General features: G+C 37.0%; 1 protein-coding gene across 1 annotated transcript in view; it reads right to left on the reverse strand.

Moving 5' to 3' along the window:
• Positions 1-747: 747 nt before the first annotated feature.
• Positions 748-21473, reverse strand: part of AGTPBP1 (ATP/GTP binding protein 1) — a 54775-nt gene continuing 34049 nt past the window's right edge. The window contains exons 24-25 of the mRNA XM_010082779.1: positions 17050-17210; positions 748-925 (exon numbers count right to left, since the gene is read on the reverse strand). Of these exons, the coding sequence (XP_010081081.1) occupies positions 748-925; positions 17050-17210 (339 nt within the window). The remainder of the gene's footprint in view (positions 926-17049; positions 17211-21473) is intronic.

Here is a 21473-nt window from a genome sequence, read left to right on the forward strand (position 1 = left end):
CTTCATATTAAACCATGCCTATTTTATGGAAAGAGTTTTATACAAGTCCATATTCTTGTAAGCAGAGGCTGCATTGGTCACTAGGCAGAACTCCTGAACTGTGAACCGACATTATATAATTTTCACCTAGTACTGTGGCAAAACTGTATAATCCTCAGAAGCAAAAAATAAGTGCAACAATTCATACATCACTTTTTCATTTTTAATTTTTTCATTTTTAATTTAGTAATTATTGAATGGTTCCAGAGCAGACACTACATTACTTCAAACACAATCAAGTATCTTTGAAATAATGCTGAAAAATCAACTCTTCATCTCAGTATACACGCACACATATACACACACACAAATTAATTTAGAAAATCTGTACATATGTGTTTTTCAGGGAGCAACTCGAACTATACCACAAAGAATTAATTTCTGTACTCGTGACACACCATAAAATATAATCCATTTTTCTGAAGATAGGGCTGACGGACACAAAATGCCATGCAGTGCTTTTTAGAAGAAAACGAACCAGTAAATAAAGTTATCTATTTAGTGCTAAAAGAAAGCACAGAACTCCTTAAATAAAACACATTTTATCAGTTTATCAGAAATCAGAAGTATTTATTGTCCTTGAGCTTGGCAGACCCCCATTATTTGTGTTTGCCTAAGCTTATCCCCTTAGTAGACAAGAGTGAGAAAGTATTTTACTATGGATACTTCCAGGATACTTAATTTCTTATTACTGGCTGCAAAGATGGTTCAAGAAAGGAGTATCCTTGTTGAATCTGAGTCTGAAAGTCCGTCTTCTGTATTAGTTGCCTCATAATCACCTGTATTATCTCCTAATTCAATGTCTTGGTCATCATTACTCTCTGCACTGTAATCAACTTCTTCAAGGAAGCGAGGCTCATCTTCATCCAAAACGTATGTAGTAGGGCTATAGTGAACAAGAAGTTGCAGGAATCATGTTAAAAGTTTTACTCAGGACAATCAATACATTCAGACCACGCCCTGTCCCTACCCTGACATACAATAATCCAAAAATTACCTCAGAAAAGTGGCGGTTTACCTGAAATAGTTATCAATTGTTTTATTTGCACATAAAACAACTGTGAGCCAAAACTATGTTTGTAAGACCCTGAAGTAATTAGTCAGTTATGCACAACTCTATCCAAGCGTGCCACGACAAATTAGCAATACATCGTACACCTACAAAAATGCCCTGTATGAACTTCATATAATTATAGCAGTGTCAGAAGTTGTTGCAGCAGGATACAACTACATAAAGAAATAGCAGTTGCTATAAGGTATAAACAAACTAAAAAACAGATGATAGTCTAAAAATTAAATTGGGAAACCTCTATATTTTATTAAAACACACATTTTACTGAAAAGCATTGTGAGCAATTACACTCATAACAGAGATGACAAAACAGGGAGTCACATTTATGCCTACAACTCAGGTTAAGTTCCCATATGAATCACTGGACTCATATCAGGTCCTCACACACTTGCACGCAATTAAAACTTAAAATTTGTACATTAAGCCTTGCAACTCACAGGCAGTGGACTCAAGAAACTGAACCACTGTCCACAGAATGGTATATACCATTAACTAATAGTATCCAAGAATAAGAGAACTAACACCTTTAATATTACCTGGGGAAAGATTAAAATACAACTTTCTGAGCATCCTCTCACCTCCCTAGGACAGAGGAGGGGAAAAAAAAAAAAAAGGAAGAGTGTTCTTCAGACCCAGTTTTACTAACCTCTCTTGGGACTTAAAAAGCTATCTGCTTAAAAGCACTAAGTATTTCTAAATATTTCATAGGCAATTTTATATTCAGATGAAGTCCTAAGAATGCTGTGTAATGTATTTTACCCAATAATCATACAGAACTCATACAAAACAGTGAGAATGTTCTTATTGAGAAAGATCATGGGGTACTTGTAGAAATGTTCGCATATTAATTTTGATGAATTTTGTCTTAAGGCACACAAGTCTAGCTTGGCTGTGGCTTTATAATTAAAACTATTAATCACTGCTTCTTTCTAAAGGTCTTTTAGGAGCTCAAGTGGACCACCTGAAATCAACCCCTACTCAACACAGATAAATTTCAGAGTATTCTTCTTGTACCTGCAGAATCAATGACATGCTACACTGTAACATTTTGTGCTGCTGACAGTTAATTCAAATACTGGGAGAAGAACAAATGATAAGAATTGTTAGTCCTAGTTTAGGGGGAAAAAAAATTATCGGAAATAAAAAATTCAATTCAGTCAGGGTCTCTGGATTTACATTCAAAAAGATCTGCATAATGGTTCACTAAACAACCTCATACTCATTAAGCCATGCCAAAAGAAATGATTCATAAAACTAAATAATTTTAAAGATTATTTAAGCTGTAACTAGGGCAACAACCCACTATGTTGGTTAATGGACTGGGTGTTTAAAACAAAATTGTTTCCATTTAGGAGAGACAGACTGAGGAAAATAACCAGTATCTTTGATAAGATGCTTCCTTCATTTTACAGGCAGGGAAACCAACAAACCACAAGGACACACGGTTTGCATGAAGAACCTGTGATAGAACCAGCAAAGGAATACAATTTTACTGTGTTTTCGTCCTGTGATGCTTTCCACTCTAGAAGGTTGCTATACAACAACACTTCTAAGGACAAAAAAGGTGGGGGGGGGGGGGGGAGTTCAAGTGTTTCATTTATTTAAAGAACAAAATTAAAGAAATTTCACCAAATGTATCACGTTACAAAAAGTTCAGAGCTTTTTTTTGCAACTTCTGCAACTTCTGCTTCTAATCACTTAACACAGGTATTGATTTGTTAGCTTTCATATGCAAGGAATCCACCCTGCAATTGCAGGATAGACTGTGTAATTCAATTCAGAAGAAACAGGAGCCATTAAATCTGAATGTTGGCTCAATATTAACTAATAATTCTGAATACTGAAACAGAAAACTACAATGAGCTATGTCAATGACAAATATTTTATTAACCACTGACAATGGGACATTAATGCATGACAGCAGGCACTTCGAAAAATTTCTGTTAGTGAGGTATAATACAGAATGATAAAGATCTTAAAAATTCTATTCACTCTTTTTAATAAATGTCATCATTGGAAATTAAGCTCACATAGTTGGTCCAGTCAAAAAAAAAGACACCAACTAAACCTCTTTTAAGGAAAAAAGACTGAACTGGACATGCAAGCAAACCACATAGTTCACCCTCTTTAAAATGGCTTGTCAGTTCATAGAATATGTCCTGGTTTATATTGACTTGAAAAACACACAGGCATATGTATTCAAATATATTTTCTTATATTCGTTTAGATTTATTTTACTTATTCACATATGTGTAAGCATGTAGTCATGCCCCTAACTTCTAGAAATTTAGCCACTGTGCAGTCTTAAAGTCAGCATGTCTGAGCAACACATTTTAGGCATTTGCTTTGGCATGTGTACATTCAAGATTCTCAACCAAAACTGAGGCATGCTTTTCACTGACATTTCTCATTTAATAAAATAAAAATTAACATTATAAATTACCTCTTGTATTCAAGAAAAGTACCATTAGAATAGATGAACAGATCTTATTTTCAAAGCTACATAAACCTGTAATGTAAACACTGGCTCTGAAATCTGCCTCATAATAATCATAGATTTCTACTACCATCCGGCACAATGTACCATGACTTCTCAATAATCTATTCCTGAAAATAAATATTACTATTTATTTATTTTCACTTTCCCTTTCTTGAGTCTTCATTCCTCACAAAATGGTATCCAAGTACTTTCTACATTCAAAGGAATGCATGCATACCACTCACATACATTTGCTTTCCCATGGCATGTTTTCTTCCGATGTAGCAAATGTTAAGTTTGGATATTTAACCTTCCATCAATCTTTATTCTAAAGGTTAGCATGAATCTGCAAAGTATAATTATTACTCCACTGTTTTACTGAGGCTGGGTCACAAGAAATGTAGAAATCAAAACACCTGAAAAAATTTCTTGCTGTTTAATCAAATTCTTTATTTGCCTCCCTGCCGCTCTCTAAGCTCAGCATATCTTGTGACAATATATTTTTAGCTGCCGTCATGCTGATTCTATGGGTTTTAGTTTCCCTTGGGCTGTTTCTAATTAACTTGCTCAATAATCCTTCGTCCTCTACCCCTGCACCTCCTGCTTTTCCTCTTAAAAGGAAACCATTCCTCTTCTCAGGTTAGCAGAGGTTGTTTATCACACAACTACAGTTCTGTAATGTACGGGATGCGATATAATATGTGTATTTTCTTTGAAGTCACAGCAGTTAAAATAGAATACTATATGCGAATCTGAGGTTTCCTAGATTTTACTTACATATCATTTTATGGGTAAAAAGATGATCTAACGACCTGATTAATACACCTGATACAATACCGTGGTCTTTATGTTTATGAAGAACTTTAAAAACATCCCTCTCATTTAAAAAAGAGTATCTTCTACATCACTTGCCATTGAATACACTGAATTTAGGAATGAATATACCTTTTTTTCCTAAAACCTATTTCAATTATAATTTTTAACAACAATACCTTGCTATGTTTTTTTCCTATTTACATTAATGCTCCAAACATATTAAAAAATAAAACTATCCACTAACAAGGTTTATTTTTTCAAACTAAAATTTTACTTGTCCCTCAAAAGATATACTTGGATTTTTCATTATCTATATGACTCAATTACAGAGAAATTAATCCACAAGCCAGACACAACCATCACCAATTTCAACCCCATGGAGATCAGCAGTTTTCTGAGATTACAGAGGAAGTGTATACATTTTAAAACTTTGGAAGAAAGAATTAAGAAATATTCCCTGCCAAACTATGGAAAGTTGCAGCTACTAGGGGAGTTGGGAAAGGAAGGAAAGAAAAATCTGAAGGACTAATGTTTCCTTTTAAAACTGTATTGCCAAGGGGAGGCAAAATTCTAGACAAGAAAGAGAGTTAGAAAGTATCACAAAGGAATAATTTCTCCCTACTTTTCTTTTTAATTTCCCTTTAGGATCTCTATTACTCTTCTAGGGATCAGCAATGCTGTTACAGTAAGCAACGTCACACATGCAGCTACACGTGCTGTCTTCTTCAGGAGCTCTTCACCTATGTGTTTTTCCCAAGAAGTAAGAATACTTCTTCAAGAGAATTTCCAAGGCTAAAGAGGAGGACAACATGTCCAACTCCTTTCTAAGCCATGAGAGGCTGTGTATCTAAATCCCATTTAAGTCCTGTTTTTAAATATCTCCACTTTTAAAGTTACAAAATTTCACTCCACAGCTTCATAAAAAGGTATCTCAACACTTTCTTTGTGCTTACACCCTGAAATACACTTTGTGATACTCAAAATTGGATTAGTTGGATTCAGCAATCATTTACTGTAGTCCACACTAATATTGGGATCATACTACCAGGAATGGAAGAAAAGCTTGAAAAGTGGTACAAAGAATATATAACCTATTCATCATACTTTTTCTTTTTTTTTTTAATTCCTCTAGATTATTCGTTTCCTTATTCTGCCCTAGAGAAGGCAATCAGTACTCTGATGCTTCAGTACGCACAGAATTAAAAGCAACCACTTTTACTTAAGACAGAGGGTCTCGGTGCATAGGCACTGCCACCAGGCCCACCAGTGAAATTCTGTGTCTCATCTTGGATAGCTTTTTCTTCCAACCTTCTGAAAGGTACACACAGGACAAAAGTTGCAGCATGAGATGCCTTCTTTTTAACTAAGTTAAACTCCTAAGATACTGGAAGAAAGCCAAGAAAAGCTCAAGCACTGCAGGAGAGTAGGAAGGAAAAAACTTTTACTCACAGGTGAAGATTAGAAGTATGCAAACGTCTAGGCAAAGTTTAAAACTTATTAAGGGGGAGGGAAATAAAGTAGGACAAATCCAGTTTCCTTCTGGCACCCTAGAGAGACAGCTTTTGCAAGAAGATCTTGGACATATTCACATTGCATGTACCCCTCACTCCTTGCCCCACTAGTCTGATGCCTTTTCTCAAGTGTAAGACTAAGTGCAAGAAATTGATTTTGCAACAGGTTTTTTCTTTCCCACAGCTCCTTTTGGCAATCTACTTTTTCTACCATTTTCTAGACATGCCGGGCCTCAAAATCTCAGTCTGCTTCTCTGCTATAATTAAATCAAATTAAGAAACAAAAATACACCATGTTCTAGAACACACCAATGAGCCTCACTACAATCAATGAAATTACTAGAATTTCCAAAAAGAGGTCAAGTTGCAAAGGATAATTCCAGTAAGTCCTAACAGTTATGACTGCAGTTGTGTTTTTTTTTTTTTCATTTCATACAGACCCTATCAAACCTGTCAGCATAACAACTATAATTCATACTACAAGATCAGTATTACATTTAGTCTAATCTTTTCCATTTGGAACTGGAGTGAAAACATGGGCAAATGGGTTTGAAATAATTAAAGAAAATCAAAGTGTTTAATTCATTACTTAAAATGTTAAGATGCACTGAGAGAGGGAAATAAATCTACATATTGCTTTATTTTTATTAAATCAAACATTTTTCAGACATGGTTTAAAATTAACTCCTGGAAACTGAGCCTATATGTAATGAAATACTGGAGTTATATTTTAAAATATTAACATTTGCTTGGTCATTTAAAATACAACCAGTAAAACAGGAATTTGAGAAATCCTCAAAATAATTTGCAAAAAATAAGAGCGGTGCTTCTGTGTGTTTAGACTTAAATATTCAAACTTGCCTGCTTATCCTCTAAAGCATTAAAATTGTGTTTTTGTAAAAGGTAACAACAGTAACATCCAAAATATAAAGAAACAACTACAATCTTAGTCATTGCTCTACTCTAAAATTAGAGGGACATTACAGCTGTGTAATAACTACTCTCTTTTACACTTCTCATGCATTAATTTTTACCTGCATTTTCTGTAGGTACCTTCTCATTCATTTCTAATGGTAAGGAATGAGCCATAAATCATGTAAGTACAAGGAAAGTATAAGCAGTACTTTTATTATAATAGAATAATGGGAGTGGAAGCCTGGGCATATAAAAACAAGGAATTGTGTGACTATCTTCTGACCCTTGACTGCCTCAAAGAGGAACAGAAATTAGCTTTATAAATTTTACTCAGTAGAGGCTCTTTGTATATATTTCCAGCACTCAAGTGAATCTCATAAATATATTCCTCATCTGACAGATATTTTTAATATCTTGTCTAGAACCATACAGAAGCACTGAAACTTCAACACTTTGGATACAAGGATTAAACCAAAAGACAAATGGACAATATATTTAACAGATTTGGCATAAAGTTTTCAAGAGATGTTAATAAAAATGTGTTTTTTAAAGAAATAAGAAATAGAAAAAAATTAAATTAAAATCTATTTCCTGTTAATTACAAAGAGAGTGACTTCTGCTGTACAGAAAAGTAGCCAGATACTTACTGGGCATGGGGTAAGAAAGAAAGCCCTGTGAAACAAACTTTTCTTCCAAACAGCAGAGAGGTCTCATACAGCTAGGGAGACCAACTTCCCTGTGCTTCAGCCGTAAGAGTACCTAGAAGTACCAGCCACAGGCTCCTCTACATTCCATTATCATTGGACTAGGAAGTGGGAAAAGGAGAGCCCAAGAGTTTCCTGAGCTTTGTTAGAGGTGTCACTAGGAGCTGGTACTCATCGTATCTAAATTAGTTTCAGCCTTCTAGCAAAATGTTCTGGAGTGCCTCTCACACCCCCAAGATGACAAGAAAAATTATGACTGTGGAATCTGAATTAACTGCAACATCTTGAGGCAGTGCCCTATCTTCTTTTTCACTGTATGAGGGAAATGCAGCATAGCCTCAAAAACTAGTTCAGTGATCATACAAAAATACTCATTTAAGCAGAACCTATCCCCACCCCACAAAAAACAAACAAACAAACAAACAACAACAAACCTATGAAAGACCAGGGGAAAATCCATGCTGAACTACATTTTTCCTTCAGCCATTAAAATCTGAATATTCTTCATCCTTTTTCTTTTTTTTTTTTGAGGAGGGAAGATACCATCAACACCTACTATGCCTTTGTTCAGTACTTCCTGAGACAGTACAAAGTAAATCTCAACAGAATTCATTAAAAAAGACTAATATATTAAATTTTATTTTAAATAATATCTAGCAGAGAGGAACATGGTAATTCCATTATCACATAAAAGAGTTGACCTTTAACTACAACCTGTTTTACAGTACGCACTTCAGTTCAGAAGATAAGCCAGTCCCTAAAAATAAGTAACATGAGACTTCCCCTAATGAGTATCACCACAGATAAACAATACAGGTTTTTGAATTTTCTGCTGAGACATGCAGTGAGTGCTACCAAAGATAGGAAACTTGTACCCCATGGATATCTGACTCAATTGTCATGTGGGCATTTGTTGGGGAACAGCATAAAATTGCTCTGCTCTAGACAGACTTTTCCAAGTAATTGAGGCAAAAAGTCTGACTGCCTAAGGTAGATGCCAGAACTCTGCTCCTGAGCCTCCAGAAACAAAAATCAGACCATTCCTTAATTACACCTATGGCAGTATTAATCCTTTTAGCAAAGAATTAAAGAAGATAATGTGCAAGCAGGAATTATTATAGGGCACTTCTATTGCTAATGGTGAAGGTACTGTGAACAAAACTATAGTTTCTCGCTTATGCAAAAATTATTTACGTACATGACTTCTATGGCACACAGCACACCTATCAAAGTGAAATGGAGTCAACATAGTCATCCATACAGCAAATTCCTATTATCATGCATAGAGATGGGTCATTCCTGTCTTAGGATACTAGAATTGTAATTTAAAAAAAAAAACCTAGTCATATTGTTCTAGATTTACTAGAGAAACATTTTGCCAGGCTAAGAATTATGTACTTAAGTATTTTTCAGTATTCTTAATCAGAAATGATTGCTTAGGTAACTTTGGTTAAACAACTCCGTTTGACGATGCATCAGCAGGTACAGACAAATCAGTGGCCATACATAAGGCTGCTGTGGTTACACAAAGTTTAAGAAAATTCACACTTGAAAAAAGGGACAGTGTGATATTAGGTCAATACTCAGTAGTGACACAGACAGCAGTACAGTTTTCACTTTTCTCTGAAAAACATTCCTTCTTAAGTGTCTGATTCCACTCCCACTTTTTAAATAAAAAGCATTTCTACTGAATTAAATGAAATAAATCTGTATATAAACAATTATTATCAAATCACTCTTAAGATGGGGTCAGAACATATAGAGTCAAGTACAAATACACAACATATTTCAGTCTTAATGCCACATTCTAAAGGTAAGTTGATGGAATGCACATATTTAGTTTTTCCATGACAGACTGTCACACAGATATGCAGTATTGCTAAATAAACATTGAGAGCAAGGTACCTATTCTCTCATTTCATGCTACATATTTTTCTCTTTCAGTCTTATTAAAGTAGATTTAAATTTAACAGATTTACATTTAATAAGAAACAAAGCCATCAGACATTAGAAAAATCTGAACAGTTGTTAACAGATTTCTGCAATTAAGTTCAATATTTCTTATGACAAGGTTCCTTATCTGATAAAAACTGTAGCTTTTAACATGCACAGAATCTGATTTTTTTTCCCCACTACCTTAATTTCTTTAGTACAGAAGCATTTGATTATTACCTTTCACCATCTGTAGCTATGTAACACCCAAAGGTCATGATGAGAGGAATTTTATATATATATAAATCCAGTATCAAAACATCAAATGAAGTTATTCAATGATCCCTCTCCAGCTTAAAATTTTGTCTTGCAGTAAAATTACTTTTGTGATTTTCATGACCTGGTATTTTTGGTATGGAGACTGAACCTTCCTGGTTTTTGAAGTTCCTCAGTACCAGTTACCTTCCTCATGCAACAGGATTATAAATATTTCCATGTACGGTCTCAATAATATTAACCTTATTATGAGCCTCACATTGTTTTTCATCTATGCTCACATGTGTCAAGCCAACTACATGGCATTTTTGCAGCAGTATTTTATCAGTGCTTTCAGAAAACCCAGTATAAAGCTGTCCCCATGGTCTTCACTCCCACCAAAAAAACATATCAAGTCAGAGGCAGTTTTCCCCCTGCCCCAGCATGGTCATACATTATATGCAATTCATTTTGGTACATAACGGTTTTTCTAGAGCTAGCTGGATTAATGAAGTATTTCAGCTGGAGAAGCAAGTTCAAACTATGCGTGTCTATTTGTGTCCCTCTCTCCAGGATTTGCTTTATTTCATAACATCAAAACAATCCACTTTCCCATTTGTTCCTTTTCCTATTTAACATTACTCAAATTCGTTATCAAACAGAAAGCAGTAGCAACATTTTACTCACTGGAAGCACTTTCACACCCACCATAAACAATAGGCTTTAAAAGTCCAAAATGAAAGAACTGTTAAATTCAAAGGATTATGTTTATGCTTGTACATACTGATCAACTTGTGTACAGACTAACTGTACACTGAAATTCTATTCCAGAATCAAGACCATAACCATTATCTTCACTGTACAGTTTAGTTTCACTGAAATGAGAAAATGCCTCTCAATAAATGATTGTGCTGATCTCTTGAAAGTTTCTGAAAGATCAGAAAGCAGTAGTCTGTTCTCAGTTTAAGGTAATGTATAGCACCAACATTTAATCCAGACAACAGTTTCCTATTTGTTTACCACAACTGCACCTAACTGTCTACAGTATAAGGATCAGTTAAAACCTTAACCAGAGCAGTAAAGCATAACCAATTGCTCCTCCCTCCACTACCCTGGAAAAAAGGTCAAGAACTATGGTTAGTTTTCTTATTCACTTCCTTCAAACATCTTTAGAATTGTATTTTTTCATGCAAGTGTTCCTGCAAAGTTATGTTACAAGACTGGCTGGCACATGACCCTTTTTCATCCCATCCTGATATTAAAGTGTTTCTGATGTGTCCAGCAGATACCATGGGGAGTGACTCACGTATGACATTCCTCAGTTCAACAGGTGCTGTTTAAGGCCACTCCATCATGAGTAACATTAACAAACTGAGAAATCCAGCGCACATTTTTCCCAAAGCATGGCCACTAACTACCTGTGAACTGGGATGCTAACTTTCTCCAGAGAGACAATATAAAACACAGATTCTGTATCCAAAGCAGCTATTAAAGATATGTGGAAATCTGGGGCTGTTTTCCAATGCCATCCTGATAATTACTCACAACATCTTGATTCAAAAATGCTGTAACTGAGATGTAATGTTTCAAAGATATACATTTATAAACTTAGTTCTAATAAACTTGACAGTGATATAATACTTATGGATGGGAAAAATATTACAATCTCATTAACATATAATAGTAGCTGCAAATGAAAAAAGAAGTAAAACTTTTAAAAACTGGGAAGTATGATAAATAAGTTCAACATGCTGCATCAATGCACACAAGGAACTCACAAAGAAATGTGCCCTTGCTGAAAGACCAGCATTTAGAGGCCATCCACAATAACTGTCAAGTAAAACTGCCTTACAGCCAGCCTGTATTTATGGAAGAACTTGTATTTACAAAATTTTTAAAGCTTACATTTCAGAAGCATCTAGGGATCATGAACCTAGCCGTGAAAGTTCTGAGGGAGACAAATGCAACTAGGTGGTGACTTTAGAACCTTGTATTCTACTTACCTAAATTAGCACTCCAACTTGAAGCTCCCCACAACACTAGCACTCAGTGTCTTTTCAGGACAGACTTAAAGACACTTCTCCCTTTTCACAGAACCGAAGAATGGCTGAGGTTGGAAGGAACCTCTGAAGTTCATCTTGTCCAACACCCCAACTACAGCAGGCAGCTGAGCACTACATCCAGACAGCTTTTGAATATCTGCAGGGATAAAGACTCCATATCCTCCATGGGAAACTTGTTCCAGTGTTTGAGCATGCTCACAACAAATATATATATAGCCATTATATACATATATGTATCTCTAATGGAGTTTTCTCTATAGTTTGTGTCATTGCCTCTTAGCTTGTAACCAGACACCAGTAGAAACAGCCCAGATCTATCTTCTTTACAACCTTCCTTTAGGTACGTGAATACCTTGATAAGATGACCCGAGCCTTCTCTTCTCCAGACTAACAGTCCCTGCTCTCCCAGACTTTCCTCCTATAGGAGATGCTTTCAGTCCCTTCATGATTCATGAGGTGCCCCTCTCTGAACTTTCTCCAGTATGTTCATGTCTCTCTTGTACTGTGGAACCCAGAGCTGGACACAATACTCCAGGTGTGGCCTCACCAGTGCTGGGGTGAGGGGAAGAATCACATCCCTCAACCTGCTGGGTACACTCCTTGTAAGGATGCCCAGGATACCATTAGCCTTCTTTGCTGCCAGCGCACATTGCTGGCTCACGTTCAACTTGGTGTCCACTATGAACCCCCGGGCCCTTTTCTGCAAAGCTGCCCTCCAGATGGTCAGTCCCCAACATGTACTGATGCATGGGGGTGCTCCTCCCCAGGGGCAGGACATTGCACTTCTTGCTGAACTTCATGAGATTCCTGTCAGCCCATTTCTACAGCCTGTCAAGCTCCCTCTAAATCAGCTACTCCTAGTCCAGCACTGTCTGGAAACTTGCTGAGGATACACTGCTCCATCATCCAGGTCATTAATGCAGATGTTAAACAGGAGTGGACCCAGTATTGTGCCCTGGAGTACACTGCTAGTTACTGGCCTCCAACTATACTTTGTGCTTATCATCACCCCCTGGGACCAGTTGTTCTCGCTGTCTGTCCATCCAGCCTGGTTTGCTTAAGTATTCTCCAACCTGCTCCTCTTCTACCAGGGGTAAGAATTCCTTGCTCCAGACTTCCCCCAGTCTCCAGGTCCCTAGGTTACTGAAAGCTGATCTTGCTAGTAAAGACTCAAGTGAAGAAGGCATCCAGTACCTACACCTTTCCCATGTCCAGTATCAACAGGGCTCCCGCCCCATTCAGCAGTGGGCCCACATTTTCCCTAGTCTTCCTTTTACTACTTACATACCTATAGATGTAGGCATCCCATGCCAGATTAAACACCAGGTTGACTTTATCTTTCCTAGCCATGTCTCTACATACTAAGACAGTGCCTCTATATTCCCCCCAGGCTACCTGTCTCTGCTTCTACCTTCTATGTATTTCCTTTACATGTTTGAGTTTTGCTAGGAGCCCTAATTCACCCATGCAAGCTTCCTGGCATTTTTGCTTAAGTTCCTCCTCATGGGGATGGACTGCACTTGAGCTTGGAGAATATGGTTCTTGAGTATCTTCTTGGACCCCTCTTCCCTCCAGGGAAGTCCAGTCCCTTCCACAGGACTCTTCCAAGCAGATCCCCGAAGAGACCAAAGTGTGCTCTCCTCAAGTCCAGGGTTGTGACCTTGCCTTTTGCCCTGCTCCCTCCTCTTGGGAATCTGAACTCCATCATCTCATGGTCACTGCAGCCAATGTTCACATCCCAACCAGCACATCCTTGTTTGTGAGTACCAGATCCAGCAGTGCATCCCTGCTTCTTGGTACTTGTATGAGGCTGCTTCTAGCTGCCTGCAGAAGGCCTGATCCATTTGTTCCTCCTGGTCAGGCAGCCTACAGCAGACATGCACTACCACGTCATGCAGAGTGATCTTTAGTCCTCACCCATAAGCTCTCTGTTGGCTCTTCATCCCCAAGCAGACGTCCACACATTCCAGCTGCTCTCTCACATAAAAAGAAACTCCCCCTCTTTGTCTTCCCAGCCTGTCCTTACGTGGAAAGCCTGTATCCCTCCACTGTAGGACTCCAGTTGTGTGAGGCATCCTACCACATCTCCATGATCCCAACAAGATTATAGCCCTGCAACTGCAGACAGATCTTTAATTCCTCATATTTATTCCCCATGCTGCATGCCTGTGTGCAGGCACACTTCAAAGAGGCACTGCAGCATGCTTATTTCCCAGAAAGGCTCTGGGTATTTTCCATACGATCCCTCCTAGGCATTTTCTTGCTTACGTACAAATGCTTGAAAGAGTGCCGTAACACAATGCTTTAAATAAGAGAATCAAAGTGACTTTTAACTATTTAGTATTTATGAATACATTTATTTTAAGCACAATACTTAGTGAAGAAGTTTCGCACAGCCCCTTTGTGTACCTCTGTGCATTAAAGCTAATTCAGCTGTTCTCACTGCCATTCCAGACTGAAGCCTGTCTACACTATTCTTCATCTCCTGTGGAGGCTCTGCAGCCTTCCCAGAATTTAGTTTTTTGCTTGCCATACAGAATTTTTACCTTAAGTCTAGACTGACTTTTCGTTGTAATTTAAGGCCATTACTCCTGGTGTTGTCTGCCCTAGAGAGAACAGACTCTTTGCATCTGTTTTCTTGTATTTGAAGGCAGCTGTCACATTCTTTCCTCCTTCTCCATCTCCCAGTTTTCCTTTTCATTTTGATGAAGGTCTTGTGAGGAAAGCTGTAATCAAAACAATTTTATTTGCTGCAGTAAGACTTCCTCTATCACAAATAAGGAATTCCATCTGGTGATTTCTCTCAAGAGCTTTACAGTATAAAGCATTACTCCTTGCTCCCCAGCTTTATTTCAAGGAATAGATTTGACGTGCACTATAGAACTTTTTTCAAGCATCTGCACAGTTCATTAGCAGTTAACATTTTTCACTTCTCAAGTTTTGGTCTCTTTTGACAACACTTATATCTCATCCCAAAGAACAACTGAAACGTCTATCAGAGAGTAGACGCCTCATATATTTAAGAAGCATCCTAAACAGATTACCTTCAGATGACACATATCCAGAATCCCTGGCAACACATAAGCAATTCAGGTTTTTTTGTCCTTAGGCTGATCCCTTCCATAAGACAAAACCCACAGAATCTGGTTTTCCTAATCCAAAAGCTTAGGACAAGAGAGCTGCATTCCATAGTTACCTGCTTATGACCTGTCTTGGCCTCCAGCATAACAGCAGTGGAAACAGATTTTCTGTGCTATTCTCCCTGTAGTATTACTCATTAAACCACCACGCTATACAAATGGACAAGCAAGAGACTTTTTGGGATAAAGTGGATAATTACAATAATTCATTCTAATGGCCAACTTTTCAACCAAAGCGAGGAAAAAAAGAAAGAGTTCAATACCATTCGCAGTTTACCCCCCCCCCCCCCCTTTTTGTTTTAAACCCACTACAGAGATAGGGAATATGGTTTTACGCTTGCAAAGCCAACGACACTGGTATTTTATTTACATTTTCAACCTACATCTTACAAGGCATCTTACAGTAATTCATACAACATCAAATGAAAATATAGAGTGATACACTGACCAGCAATGTTACAAATGCTGAGGGCAGCTCTCTGCTGCTGCTGCTGTTACTTTGGTATCAGTGTTACGTTAGTACAGTAAACACCACCAAGGCATTCTTAGTGATTAAAACGCTGTGTTTCGCCTGCACTGGAGTCACCATGTTAATGCTGTTCCAACAGTTGTAGAGCACTTTCTGCTTTTTTCAGCATCTCCCACATGACTCTCTCCCAGTGAGCCTACCTACATTTCAGTGAGGCTTACACATTGCTGGGGGTAGGTTATTCCAAAGCCGCCTTCTGATCCTGCCTCTCCCAGGAATCACTAACTCAGCCTTAGCCAAGCACAAAACTTGATCTGACAGTAACAATCCAGCACTACAAGCATGCTAATGCTGTACTAGTGTGCAAACGATACTGGGGGATCCAGCCATCATTGGAGCGATAGATGCCTACACATCACAGCTACTCTTCGTATATTTTTAGCCACTTCCTTAAGATACTCTTCTATTGTTCTTATCACTTCTTAGTTTATATTTCACTTTTCATTACAATCTGCAAATGCTAAACATGAACACAAGCTCCAGTCTTTCTCAGTACTCCACATTCTGGTAATATTTCTGTGTTTAAATGCCAGAACTAAACATCATCTTCCCCTTCCATAGGGTACAACAGATGCCCTCCCATCTCTCTTCCTAGTTCTGGATGGTCTACAGACAAATTGCTCATTAGTCTAGCATCTAATGAAAGTCTTTGTCTCAAGTACCTCCTTGTTTCAGTTGCACAAAAACAATAATAAATTTCATTTTTCCCCAAATTTCCACAGTATTGCTTTAGCTAAATTGGAGCTACTATCAAGGCTATTATAAAAGTGTTTTCGGCTTTAAGTATGCCAAGCGGTAACATATTATAGTGTGTAAATCTTACTCTTTTCTCATTTAATGCTTTTCTGAAGTCTGGAACTCCGCTTTATTTAACCTCTAACCAGATTTTCAGAAAGAGATGCTTGTACATCTGAAATCACTTATTTGCTGTGCATCCCCAATTACCATGTACACTTGCATACTCCAGTGATGAATTAATGAATGGAAATATCCAATAGTACGCACACTTCTGCAAGCCTATCTACAGTTTTAAGAATTGTCAACTTAATAAGCTTGCTACTGAGCAGATAATATTTGTTTCTTTTGTGGCCCAAGCCTTATTTCACACATTTTAAATTCTTTAAATGTTGTTATATATCCCTACCAGAGGAGAAAAAAGAAAAAAAAGTTTGGAAGAAAAACTTAAAGTTCTTACAGTGTTTTAACACATGTACGTTTTAAGTTTGTCTAAATGGATTTTTAATACTGTAGCCAGTAATTTAAAAAAAATGCTCTCAAAGAGATAATTGAAATCTAAGAGCTATTGACTTCTACTGCATAAAACAACACCCCAATGACATTAAAATTGCCAGTATTTATCCCAGCAACAAATGTAACAGAGTCTTAACTCTGCATTTCTTGTTTTATTTAAAAGTTTTAAGCAATTGAATTACCACAATAGGTCTCCAGTATATTGAGATTATTATTACACTAACAGTTTACAACACACCAACATTATTTTTGAGGAGTGGAAGAACATTTGAGATAATCTTTATGTCACTTGAGAAACTATAATTTTTCCTGAAAAAAAGTAAAGATAATAAATGTGTACTACCTTGTCACTTTACAGCTTGACTCAATCAGCTCATTTTCAATATCCAACAGACTAGCAGGTAGATTGTATTCCACAGGTGAAGCCATTCTTTTTAAACGCAGTAAGCCAACACAGAACTTTGCTCCCATCTCCTCCAGTTCTCTTGTCCCTATCTGCAACCCCTAATTTAAAAATGAGATTTAAAAATACAAAATAGGCACATGCAGATGGACCCACACATACTGAAAAATTACTATTTAAAACACATTTCATTATTTTATTTAATATACTCTCTTGCTCTAAAGACAGAACAAATAAGAACTGTAAATACTTAACAAGAGTATCAAAGAAAACTCAGAGAATAACTACATGACTCCTCTAAGGCTGAACAAACATCTCTGGACACACCCACATTTCTTTGGAGCTTCGCAGTCTACACTTCTAGTGCCACCAATATTAACAGGGCTTTACTCAGCGGCATTGGAAGAGAGACAGAGATCATGCCCAAGTTTATAATTATGAATTATTTAAAAAACTTGAAACAAAATTTATAAAAAGTAATTACAAATACTAAGATTTCAAGTATAAAATTCTTCAACAGAAGTTCCATCAGCATAAAAAAAACCAGTTATTACTGTAGCTATGATCAAGTTCATTACGTTCTGACATATTTATAAATAAGACTATTTAAGGCAACAAAGTTACTCCTTGACACAAACAGCTCTTCCTCTGCTATAAATTAGTGGCTACATGCGTTAAATCTGAAAGCATTTATTCACACATTTAGTAATTAAAACCAAAGTATCAAAAGCCATAGCTGTTTTTTAACTCAAATGATATACCAAGGTATTTTCCTCTGCAAAGAATATTTAGGCCGTAGAACTTTCATAATATTCTCCAAGTTTACACATGTGATAAAGCCTCCCAACAGACAATTCTATGCTTTTAATTTAGCCAGCAGTGCAGTATGTAGAACCTCTGACCTCAAATGCTTTATGAGAAGTGAGTGATATTCCAGAGTCACCTCAACAATTATGGAATGGGCTAATATGGACTGTATATACACCAACAAATTCAACGTCACAACCCAACTCAATCTCCCCCTTTGCAACTTCTGTATTTCGGGAGAATTTAAAAGGATTTTATTTTGGATTTTCTAAGCCTCTTAAGGTAGTTAAAAAGCAGCTTTGACAAAACAAGCAGGGAAGCAGAAGAACCAGGAATTGCTGGTAAGCTAAGTCATCAAGTAGGAAGATACATGAAGCAAAGAGAATGGAGTAGGAATTTTTTTTTTACTAAAAGATACAAACCACACACAAGCTTTGTATATGTTGCCACACATACACTGTATTTTAAAATGTAAGGTTTAAAAGAAAGTGTTATGTTGCTCCAGTAATGGTACAGACGACACATTCTTCATGCACTTCTGTTTTGAGCATATGCACGCCTAATAAATGGAAAGTTTGATTTTATTTTTCCTGCATTTTCTTTTTTTTCCTAGACAGTTTTCATAAAGGAGGTGCTTTTTACTAACAAGAAAGCTAAAGCTACTAAACAGTGCCATCCTCCAGCCAAATGGTATAGAAACCTGTTAGCAGTGAACAAGAGTTGGATATTTGAGTATTATTGTTAATAGTTATACTACTTACCTCTTTTATAATGCTTTAGTGCTGTAGGTTTCAAAGCACTTTATTAATAAAGGAAGAATTATCCTCACTTTACTGATGGAGAAATGGAGGCAGAGAGGGTTGAAGCGATTTGCACAGTGTCTCACAGCATGTCACTGACCCCGCTGGGAACAGAAATCAGCTCTCCTCACTCCCAGTGCAGTACCTTATCCACAGAAGCCAATTTTTTGTTTTTTGTTTTGTATTTGTTTGCACATCAGCAACATTCAAAGACCCCAATCATAGCTGGGGCTCCACTACGCTAATCACAGGAAGACACAGTCCCTGCCCCAAAGAGATTAAAATAACATTAAGGACAAGAGGCAACAAGTATGCAGAAGAGGAAGGAGAAGGGTAACAGTAATCTCACTGTTACACAGATTACTAATGTGCACAGTTTGATGGTTCAGAAACTTTTCCAATCATCATCTACATCTGTTGCTGGAGAAGTTATCGTTAGTTGGCAGACTCCTTAGATACAGTATAACAGGAGTGGCTCTAAGATAAAAAAGGACAAGAGTACAGTATGAAAGAAAGTGCAAGGACAATTGTTAGAAAGATAAATAGCATGTGCATGTTCTGTGGCCGCTACTTTCAGCATAGCAGAAAGAGGATATAACTAAAGAGAGACCTAAATGGATCAGATTGGAGGTGGATAACTGAAACATCTCGACAATAAAGTTTGAACTTACTATATCGAAGGGTCTACATACTTGCAGTAAAAGCCTATGCTGAAATCTAGATTTGCTTCTGTCATTTCTTTAAATCATAAGGGAGAACGTAATACCACACAGCTGCCAAATGCCAAGTGTCTTAATCCACTGTTATTTGTCCATGAGCCAAATATCTTAATTTCCACGAAACAAGAGACTCAAAGTCTGTCTCAGGAAATAATATTAAACAGTTGCCCTAACTAAGGGGCCTGAAGTGAAGTTAATTTTCACTGAAGCCTTGATTACACTCCTTTTCTTATCTTCTAATCACCTTCAACTGTTATTCTAGTACCTTTAACTGTGGCCTACTAAAGCTCCTTAAGTGTTACAAGCATGTCTTTTAAGCACAAGCCACCTGGAAGCAGCTGCTTTTTTTTTAAAACATGCACCAAATTTATTTCCTTTTTCTTCACAATGTATGCAACTGTTCTTTCTCCTAGACAGAAGGAGAAAAGGAGACAGAAGGCTGGTTGAAGTCTTCCTTCCTAAGCATGTCATGAACATACCTTCACATTAATGTCTTGGTGATGAACTTTGCTAGTTGAAAGCAAGAATGCAAAACAAAGGCACAATGGGCTGTGACCTCAAGTTGAGAAGAATATTCCCGTCATATGTGCTCGATAGAATTGAAAAAAGCCATATTAAGATTTGGAGAAGTCAGCTGGACAGTAAAACATCATCTTGTTCTTCCGTTTTCTTATTCAGCAGAGGCTACAAAGATGTGATCACTTTTAAGAACTCAAGACCTAGGGACTGAAGAATCATAGTAACTGACAAAGTTTGTTGACTGAATCCTTATCTCCTTTATGTGCCTCATAAACCTGCCAGATAATAAAAATCTTTTTGGTTAATTTAAAAATGAAGCAATACTCCCAAACCTATTAATTGCCAGTCAAGAAAGGGATTGATTTCAGTTTTCAGACTGTTAATTCTTTTGTCTGGTATCTTAATTATCCTCCACAGTAGATCTTGGAGCATCTTTTCACCTGAACCTTTGCTTTTCCATGTCTTGAATTGCAGATGACTGAGCAATAGTTGCAGCACTAATTCTCAATGCCCTACAAAGACCCTACACAAACAGTTAAAACAAGATTGCTTCCAGAGATAATTCTGTCACCAAAGATCCTAAATTCAGGTAGGAATTGCTAGCGTCAGTTCAACAGCTTCCTGGCTAGAAATAGTCTAGCATCCTCATTGTCTGAGTAAAATAAGTAAGAAGAAAAACTGATGTTCTGATATTATTCAGCTTTGGCAAGACGCAGCATTTCTTCCAAAAAACCCATAATTGTTGAATAATCCTCATGCTTTAAATTCAGACCATGCCAAACCAGAAGCCATCAAAAGTGCTTCAAACCTTTACAGGATACACGGTTCAGCCCCTCAGCTCTGAACTCTTATGTCCTTTGCCATGGGAAGAAGAAGGGGAGGGAATTTCCAGAGTTTAACTCCTCTCTGTGTTTTGAAGTAACATATTATAAAATACATCATCTAATTTATACCACAAGTTTATTCACAGAGTTGCTGGCCCCATCATTCCCTTCACAAAAAAAAAAAAAAAAAAAAAAAGAAGAGCCTTTTCATCTCTTTGACCTTCTCACTGGAGAAATGTTGCTCTTTTCTTATGCTGTTCAGTCACCTTTGCCTTCTACACACAGTGTCTTAATAAGCCTGAGTATTATCACAGTGAAGAAAAAATAATTTTCCTGTGTATTCAGAAGATGACTAAGACCTCATAAATTGTTTTATTCCAAATAAAATCAATAACAGAACAGCAATTTGATCTCATCAGTTAGTTCATACTCTTCCCTTTTGAGTAAATTATTTTTCCACTGAATTCAGCCATTTTTTCCCTCCCTTACTAAAGAAGGGCTTTACAGGTTAAGCGTCTTGAAAGTTTGTCCACAAAGCATCTTCAATTCACCTTTAAGAACTTTATGTAGCAATGCTGATAAAGTTCATGTTTAAGAATATTCAGGAAGTTTTAAAAAAAGTGAGTTGTATGAGCTATTTTATTAAAGCTCAATAACGATGTCACCGAGGAATAATGGAATATTCTGACAATAGC

This window comes from Pterocles gutturalis, unplaced genomic scaffold, assembly GCF_000699245.1.
Source record: "Pterocles gutturalis isolate BGI_N339 unplaced genomic scaffold, ASM69924v1 scaffold3700, whole genome shotgun sequence".
Taxonomy (NCBI): Eukaryota; Metazoa; Chordata; class Aves; order Pterocliformes; family Pteroclidae; genus Pterocles; species Pterocles gutturalis.